General features: G+C 32.3%; 1 protein-coding gene across 1 annotated transcript; it reads left to right on the top strand.

Annotated features, from left to right (window-relative positions):
* Nucleotides 1–5,409: 5,409 nt before the first annotated feature.
* On the top strand, nucleotides 5,410–8,526 carry LOC117120834. Its single transcript, XM_033265921.1, has 2 exons — nucleotides 5,410–5,567; nucleotides 7,505–8,526. The coding sequence occupies exons 1-2, from the start codon at nucleotides 5,522–5,524 to the stop codon at nucleotides 7,978–7,980; spliced, it is 522 nt and encodes a 173-aa protein (XP_033121812.1). The 5' UTR covers nucleotides 5,410–5,521; the 3' UTR covers nucleotides 7,981–8,526.
* Nucleotides 8,527–10,177: the final 1,651 nt, after the last annotated feature.

The following is a 10,177-nucleotide window of genomic DNA, read 5'->3' as shown; positions in this document are numbered from 1 at the left end:
ATCGGAAAATAAGAAAATATACAAACCACATTCAATCCACGATTGGCTCTCATGGGGTAAAAAAATCTCTCAAGCGTGATAGTCCGATTCACTGGTATGACGTCATATTATTGTTTGCTTGACTGTTAGCAGTGTTTGACTTTTTTCTTCGTGTAATTTGGCTTAATTTAGTTATCAGTTTTTGTATGCTTTTATTTATACCTTAATTAAAAAACAAATAGAGCAATTAGGCTATATTTTAGCAAAAAAAAATATGCAATTTATAGTCTAGACAATTGAATATTTCCTGAGGGGTGTAGCGGAAGGCTAAGCCAATATCCCGCCAACACGAAAACGTGGTCTAGGGAAGAGAGATCTCATCATTTGTTCACTTTCAACAAGAGAATATTTACTTTGCAAATTGAATTTTGACCCCATAATGAAAATGAAACAAACCGAATGTTTTTAATTGGTCGATCCTTAACTACCCGTGAGTACAGCAGGGTTGATTTGACCTTAGTTTATCGCTGCTTTTCGCGATAGCTGAACTAGCAAAAAATGATAAAAAGTGGCAAAAACGTTTCATATCTTTCTTTCCGGGCTAGATCTGCCCCTGTTTCAAAGTTGGCACAGCATTTTACTATTCGTTACGTTTTTTCAATGCAGAAATTAGGTCAAATTTAACATACATTCCTAACATTTTAACTAAATGATGTTGCCAATCATACTGGCAACATTATCTCTCCTATTTATAAGAGCAAGTAAATGCAATCTTTTTTTATAAGAATAAAAAAAAAACAAAAAACAAAAACCCGAAATACATTGAATGTATATGTGTATTTAATGCTTCCGTATTGCCTATCAGAGTAAGGTAATATTCTCAAGTATTGCCAATAACACTTTATGATAAAACATCATTGGGTGGAGTTTCCATCCAGTTTATTGTTATCCACTATCTTGTGACATGACTCAGAATGGTAGTGTACAAATCAATCAAATTAAACAGAGTACAACTACATGTTCATGGGCTGATGAGCCAAAGCCATCAGCATGAGGTCAGGGCTGAGATACATTTTAAAGAAGTTTTGCACAAAAAGCTGCAAATGTCCAGGATTAATTACTCTGAACTTACGGCGACAGTATACTGTCGCAAATGATTGACAGAATTCTATTTTCAGTCCCATAAATTTATATAACGTCGACGTGCTCATTTTCATAAAGGCAGTATGATTCTCATCATATCAATTTTTTTTTATAAATCAAACAATGTTTGCTGTCAATAAACCAAAGAATTTAATGGTTTGCTGTTAAGAGCAATATTTATAGTTTTAAATTTAGTTTGGAAGTTCCTCAATTAAAGCGTTACCATACTTTTGATTTCTTTAATAATAATACTTTGATAAAAAAAAATATACTGATAAAATGGTGTTCAAATAATATTTGTATGTTATGTAAGCCTAGTGCTTTCTCTCTTTTATTATATCGGCAGTTAACGTTGATTGTAATTTACAAGACTGCTTATTTCTTGAAAAGTCCAATGATGAATAGAGAGCATAGATATTTGTATGAACTATATTAATTATTACTATTATTATTATTTTCATCATCATAATCGTTAATATTAATTATTTCCATTATTATTATTTTCATCATCATAATCGTTAAAGTAATATGTATCATTCTTTAAAGAAGGGTATTGTTATTAATTTAATCTGTATACAGGCTTGCCTTCTATGTTTCGGCATTTGTTTGCTTGTTAGTTGAACGGATGGAAATAAATATGGAATAAAATAACCAGAAACTGTGTGATATAAAAATGAAATGATAAAAAAAAACTAATTAATGTAAAATATTATCACACCGTTTGAAACCAACCTACGTTAAGGCTACTGAGGAGTAGACCGTAATAGCTTTATGCTCATGTGACATAGTGAATAAACGACATTTGCTGGGGTGTTTTTTTGCTTGTAAGCCCTTCAAATACCAACAGAAATTGCCACTGGATGATACGACCATGTGATTAGTTGCAACTCAAGGAGAAAACTGGAATTTAATAATTACTGCATCCGCTTGTTAGTGAAACAAATGTATCTATTGATGATAATCATGATGACTCCTTACTTAGTTAATTATTCTATTCTTTCCGTTTTACTTCCACAATGAGCGATATGTATGCATGGAATTAATTTCTGACCACAATCATTTGGAACAGTGACCGCTTTGCTTGCTCTAAAGTTTTTAAAGTTACAAGTCACAAGTAATTGGTTAAATTTGATTTAAATTATGTATTTGGAGCACATATAAACACTAAGGGTGTCAATCCTCGATTGACTTTCTTAGTTGTGATTTCTTTTACTTACACATCATAAATATGAATACACGGTCATAAAGTGAATTGGTCAACACACCAGTTGACAATTCTCTATACTTTTCGAATAGTATGTATGCTTACCGTATGTCTTGGGGCACAAAACAATTATGTACACGGGACCAATGGCTTAAAAGGACGAGCTAATTAAAGTAAAATATCTCAACCAAAGACACAAATCATCGGCATTTACAGATTTTTGAAACAGTGAACAGTGCTCCGTCATCATTTATCATCTTCTTCGTCATCATGTTTTACTTACGAATATTGTGTTTATACAAAGAATCTGTAATTCGGCAAAGAAACATATTTTCTTGTCTGATTTCCAACATTAAACATTAATAGCTCTGTTGCCTTAATAAGCTATACAATGTAGAATTAAAGCAATTCAAATTAAGAATTTTACTGGCAGAGTAGTAAGATTAAGCATGTAAAACATTTGAGTACATTTTCTAAACCGGCCTATATCTAAAATTTTGAAATGTGAATTTAAGAAAACAAAAGGTTATTAGGGTTAACTGAACTCTAAAAGGTTAAATCTGTGAGGCATAATGACAGTAAAAAGGAAGTTTGTGTGTCATCTTAATTATATTTCCAATAAAAGAAGCTTCATACGATGATATACCCAATATTTGAGTAATGTGTTGCAATTTATCTCTAATATTTTATAATCACAATATTATTATTAGATGTGACAAATTGACAAGTTAAGCAATACAGTACCGTACTCTTCACTACGGCAAGTCTTCCTCGATATATTTATTTTATAAGTAATACGCTTCTTTTCATTGTAACAAAAAAACCAAAATTAGAATTAGATACTATTAGAAGAAAAAAAAATCAGCAGAGAAAACCTGGTTTGAACAACAAACTGTAAAGCAACAAAGCAAAGTACACATTATTATTATTATTATTATTATTATTATTATTATTATTATTATTATTATTATTATTATTATTATTATTATTATTATTATTAGCGCTAAAAACAAACGAGCATGTTACGAATAGTTTTCACTCCTGTTCCCATTTATCTTTCTGGCAAAGAACTTGATTATTAATTTTAGTCAAACTCGAATAGGCCTAGTTATTTTCAAGGATATTTTCTGCGGATCTGTCAGAAACTTCTGTTGCCTTGGGCTGCATACAATATACGTCCAAGGCAATCATCGGATGTTATTCTCAAAATACTTTTGCCAGGTCTGTTGGTGACCATGACAGCTTTAAAATGTCCACGTATTAAATATCTACTTCTTTATATCTATGCTTCTTTTTTTTTTAAATTTTGTCTTTCTATCCCAGCAAAACACAGCATGCTACTGTATTAAAACGTTCAATAACGTTGTGGACGTTGTGGCTAGGCTGTCAGAAAATGATGCTAATATAACCTTGCAGCAACGTTCGTGACATTACTATATGGACATTATAATTTATGGTGCTACAGAAAGCCCATTCAGCACCAAACTGTAACGTTATTTCTTCGATAGTGATCTTGATTTTATTCAAGGAATATTACAATTGTAACGCTATTATATGGTCCATTTCCTAGCTGGGCTGTTCTTTCTTTTAGAGTCCCTAGGAAGTTGGCTTTAATCCACCACAGACATAACCATAGAGATACGTGGCTTTAGAAATATTTTCTGTGTGGTATAACAAAAGCTTGAACAACATTAACAAGACTGAATCCTTAAATCGCTAAGAATGTTGCATTTTACACGGTCGTCGAATTTTAAGAGCTAGGGCATTTTGTAGCAATGATGATGATGGTAATGACTATAATTAGTAATTAGAGTGGTGCTATTTATACAATTATTATTATGTGTAAAATTATTGTCTCCTCATTTGTTCTGATGCGTACACATTGAAACATCGATAACTCTACACCACTGAATCGGCTATCGCCTATATTGGCACATTTAAAAGTGAAATCATTAAAATAAAATGTACAAATTTAATACATGTGATGTATTTTCTTTTCTAATTGTCGAATTTTTACAGATAACCGATTGTGATTTTCGCTTTGTGTATATGAAAATCATTCATGGGAATATGAATCAAAGCAAGTGATAGCAGATAAAGCCTTCACACATCCATTTACATAAGATGTGCGTTGAAGATTGAAGCGTGCTACAGGAAGCGGTTTACATGTTTCTGAAACACTGGGATCTTGCTGCTGAGTATTTTTCCGCCATTACTGATATGACCGGCATCAATCAAATACTACTTTTACTACTACTACTACTACTACCACTACTACCACTACTACCACTACCACTACCACTACCACTACCACTACCACTACCACTACCACTACCACTACCACTACCACTACCACTACCACTACCACTACCACTACCACTACCACTACTACTACTACTACTACTACTACCTACTACTACTACTACTACTACTACTACTACTACTACTACTACTACTACTACTACTACTACTACTACTACTAAGCTACTACATCTACTACTACAAATAAAAATGATATTAGTAGGTATATTGATCTTATCATATATTACCCAACATTTTTAATTATTTTTCGTTAAAGCAGAAGAGTAAAGGTTATTACCAAATAATAAGGATAAATTTAAATTCATTATACACCTACAGAAAGTTCACATTATTCAACCGAACATGAATATTCAAATAAACGTTTATCTATAATTAGTGGAGATTTTATATAAAGACAGCCTTATGCGTCAATTAATTTTCGGCACCACTAACGAAGCCGAATATAACTTATGAATTATATATTATTCATTTCTCCTTCTAAGCAAAATTGTTAAACAAATAATACTTATTGTTTCGATGAAATGGTAAATTTTACTTGACGTACATCCCTATTAAGTTATGCGTAAAATGCTTTCTGTTACCAAACCACCCAGATTTATTACACATGCGCAGATTGAGCCGCACTTACTAGCAACTTGTAGGATTATGCAAGGGGATACGAATATCTGTATGCAGATAATTAACGACGGAAATCTCCCCAGAGTAGTCAAATAAGTGTAACAGGAAACTTCAATTTTACTTTCTTCGAGAGTGAGAATAAAAGGCCCAACACCCCTCTCTGCAGCACCATTTCAGTCGTTGAAGTCAATCGGACCACTTTCATAATCTGATCATTTGCTTGTAAGTTGCTGGTTCAACAGAAAAAGCATTACCATGAAGACTTTGATGGTTACCGCTGTTTTACTGCTGGTCGGCCTGGGTAAGTGACATCTTAAAAACATACATTATTATTTAGGGTCTTTAAAACCTTCTAATAATAAAAAGGTTGGATGTTGCCGGCTCATTTTTAAACCTTTATTGTTATTCAATTTTTTTTTATAGATTGTCCTTTTAAATAAAATATTATAAATTACCGGTAATGTATGCTTATAACACAGATTAGAGTTGCCGTAACAACTATTATTAGTATAAATAGGCCTAAACGAACTTCAACAAATTTCTCACAAAGGGAGGTTTTGCTAAAGTGACTGTAATTGCCTGGCAAGTTAGTGAAATTAAAGTTTATTTGTCTAAAATCAAAGCTTATTATTTTTCAAAAGTCGGCTTATTTTATATTGAAATGTAAAATTAGTAGAAATATTTTCAAAGTTATTGAGAGAGAAGTAGAATAACATATTTAATAATTGTATAATAACAAATTTATAACAAAGTGGTTAAAATGAAAAACGAAAAGAAACGGCATTAATTTTATCGCTTCTAGGCAGTAGTTATAGATTATAACCAATTATATGGAGGTAATTAAAAGAAAACTGAAACAGTTTCCATTGATAGATTTCCTATAAACGCCTTTCTGCCTCTGGATTAAAATGTCAATAATATGTCATAATTTGAATAATATTTGGATGAGCAAACTTTCTCTCACTTGTTTCTCTTCTGATGTTGAAAGTTATCTTTCTATTAAAAAGAAAATTGATAGGCTGATAACATCGCTGACTCAGAATCCCGACACGAGGTGGCACATGGGCTTAGGAAATTGAATTATGGCAAAATTTCCTATCGTATTTGCCGTTTTAACGTTACCAATACGTGAATAACCTAAATTTGATTTTTTTTTTTTGATGAATAATATCCACATGGCTACAGGTCAAAAAGTTGACTGCTGAATTAGGTTACAGACCTACACATTCTTATGTTATTTTCGATACTGACTTGGTGGAAAAGGTGAAAGAGTTTCAGTGATAATAAGTTCCTTCCGAATCTTCAGAATAAGAAGAAAAACTAAGAAAAACTCTACTTTTTGATCATCTTATTTGGCAACTTATTCATTGTAGGATAAGGATTAGAAAGAAAAATTAAACTTGTGTGTGATACCGTTTTGTTACGTTATGTTATTTTATTACTATCGTAAATTTTTGACATGTTTATCACAATGTTGAATACGGGTCCGTTGATATAAAATGACTGTTTACTAAGCAAAGTCTTATTTGTTTAGATATAGTGGGCATGGTATTTTTTCAATGTTTAGTGCTTAGAATTGTGAAGTGTTTAAATATTTTATACAATTATTATACAGTAATATGAAGATAACAAAATAAAACTGTTAATAATAATCATCATTGTTAATTTAAGCATTCGATACAATGAACCTTTCTATAGTGTCAATCAAACTTAAAATCTGATCGATGGGAACACATGATTAGGGCAGGAAACACACATGTCTCACAAGCATGACAGTTGGTTGGACGCTGTTTGTTTGTTTTCGGGGCGCACCTTAGCAACAATAGCTAAAGGGTGGTGTTTAGCAAACCGGATATTAAAATTTACACTTGCTTGAACCTCAAACGTACCACAGATTTGTTTAATTTTAGCACAGCTTAAAACATACTTTTTGGTACCAGTACTATTTAGTATAATAGTATTAATGATATAATGAAAATAATAATAGTAATAATGATATAATGAAAATGATAATAATAATAATAATAATAATAATAATAATAATAATAATAATAATAATAATGATGATGATGATGATGATGATAATAATAATAATTATAACGATAATATATAATATTAATAATAATAATAATAATAATAATAATAATATTAACAGTAATAACAATAATAATGATGATGATGATGATAAAGATGTACAATTATTATGATAATGAGTTTTAATACTTTTTCCAATTGCAGCAACAGCTCAACGGTTTTCTACGACCCCAAAATACTTTGCTCCTCCTGCTGGCGGACCAAATGTGAACATCAACGATCCAAATGTTAACATAAATGACCCTAACTATGCCCAACCTGGAAACGCAGTAGGAGCTGGCGGCGGACAGTTCTCATCCTATAATCCCAACGGAGCCGGGTCATACGCAGGCGGTGTGTATACCCAAGTCCCCGCTCTTGGTGCTGGGGGTCAGTCGAACAGCGCAGAGACCTTAAATGGTGGATCACAGGTAGCAATTGATGATAATGATGCTTCTGACGTTGATGCTAATGGCAGTGCCTTGAACATCGATGGTACCGATGGTGATTCGGATGCAAGTATGGCTAAAGGAGTAAATACAACTGCATTGGGTGTCGTTCTCACCATTGTAATTGTTCTCGGAATCTTTGGAGTGGTTGCAGTAATATTAATTCGCCAGAGACGTCAGAATTCGTCATAGGTGTTTTCTTTTTTTTAAAAACCAAATTAAAGACTGAAACACAGGATATTTTTTTATTTTTATTTTACTGGAAGATTATTTTTTACGAAAAACATATGAAACAAAGAAAATATTTTATCACTTTGATTACAGGTATGAATTCATAAAGTATATCTTTAAGAGAATGTGAGTATTATATTTGTCTACCTACGGGCTGGCTCCCCTTAAAGTTTAGTCATGTGTAAGGTATTACACTATATCCTACTTATCGGTAGCCGTTTGTGGATGCCTTCAACTTTAACCATTTTCATCAAGGTGTCTATGTTAAGAATAATTATTGGACTGTACAAAATGTTGCTTTTATTATTAAGATAACTGAAGAAACACAGGCACACAAGTTGCACTTGTGTGACGCCACACAAATTGACTCGTCCCATATTATAATTATGCATAGTTCTGTAATCCATTTACATCGTTTGATATAACAGGCGTGCAATATCCCTTTTTTTGTACCTAAGATACCCAGAAACGAACTATTTTGAATAAAGAACAGTTTGAAATCGTGAAGTTGAATTGTATTTTTGTTGTTTATCCCATGATGTGACGTGCTTACGGTGAGACGAGATGTAGCTTTTTGGTTAAGGTGCTTCCCTGCATATCCCGTAGTCATGATTTCAAATCCTGTGACAACATAGGATTTTTCTTATTCAATATAAACAATCTCCACACCCTGAGGCTTAGTTTATAGAGCTTCGCATTGTTTCATTTATTTAGGAAGACCCTGCGTAGGCTGGAAGGTCCTACGTACGGTATATTGTATAAAAAAATGTGTATTTCTACAACGATGTATGATCTCCCTTATGTACGCTTGTCTATTTGTGTTCTTACAAAGAAATGTCTCTGTCCATGTTTACCTGTGCTTACGCAGTTCCAGAAGTAGATGTACACACATTTTTGCAGTGGTTGCCAGGCCTTATTGTACTCATCTACTTCATCGGTTGGTTGTCAACTGTGCCATGATTACCCTTCTATATTGTTGGATACCGACTCTATAGAAATTGCCATTTATGATTATGATTATGACTATTACTATTATTATTATTATTATTATTATTATTATTATTATTATTATTATTATTATTATTATTATTATTATAATTATTATTATTATTATCATCATCATCATTAATATTATTATTATTATTATTATTATTATTATTATTATTATTATCATTATTATTATTATTATAGTATTATCATAATCATCATCATCATTACCATCAACAGCAACAATATCAACACGCACTGACGCGTTAGATATCCTAGAATAGTTTAACATCTTTTCATGATCGTGGGAGATATGCAAGTAATTGTGTTTCGTAACCTTTCGTAACCTATCATCGCGATGCTGTTAGATTTGTTATAGATTTGAAATAAAATATAGCGTTAAAACATGTCAGATAGGCCATTTTTAGTAAGCACCGCTGTAAAATAAACAATATTCTCCAATTAGCGCCCTCTGCTAAAGTTAAAAAAAAAATAATGTAACAGCCAGTGGTGCTTATTGGAACATACGCCCTCTGGTGACTGCGGATACCCATGTGTCTTTTTTAAGTACCATATTACTGATAGATGTAAATTAAATACCAAAAATGATATTTATGTAATATAAATATATCGATATAATGAAAAATAAATATATTAAAACAAACAATTTTAATTATCAACATGTTATTCAAATTCAAATTTATTTCCTTTCCTCAAATTATTGGTAACATACATCAAAAATTAAAAAACGATCAAACAACTGTCAAAACAAGGGCCCCTGTCGAGGAGAGATATGACCCACCCCCAGGTGAGGGGAAAACCATAATTCGTCGGGGAGAAAACAAAATTATATGTAGTTTATACATATGAGTAGAATCTAAAATCGATTAAATAAGTCTTTGATATCCCAAAATTTTCAATTTTTTTGGTTTTACCTCCTGGATCACTTTTGAAAGTTTTTGATTGACGCCGGTGGTGGCGCCAAGAATTGCCAGACGGGTGGTCCGAGGCCCTCGTCGGGGGGTGTCCCCGACGAAAAAGAGTGGGCGCGGTCAGGTGTAGTTCAAAATCTCTCGGAAAATTTGACAATCTAGGGGTTTCAAAGGCTTATTTAATCGATTTAGGAGCCTCCAAATATGTGTCGCATCGTATGGCCTGCGAGACATTGCTG

This window comes from Anneissia japonica, unplaced genomic scaffold (genome assembly GCF_011630105.1).
Source record: "Anneissia japonica isolate Jap-2015-1 unplaced genomic scaffold, ASM1163010v1 scaffold287965_len1858130_cov191, whole genome shotgun sequence".
NCBI classification, from domain to species: domain Eukaryota; kingdom Metazoa; phylum Echinodermata; class Crinoidea; order Comatulida; family Comatulidae; genus Anneissia; species Anneissia japonica.
This window is presented reverse-complemented; position numbering and strand designations above follow the sequence as displayed.

Excerpts from the sequence above, each read along its gene's own strand:
- LOC117120834 (XM_033265921.1), top strand. The coding sequence starts at position 5,522 with ATGAAGACTTTGATGGTTACCGCTGTTTTACTGCTGGTCGGCCTGG. Across the intron at positions 5,568-7,504 it reads TTTACTGCTGGTCGGCCTGG|CAACAGCTCAACGGTTTTCT; the intron begins GTAAGTGACATC and ends TTCCAATTGCAG.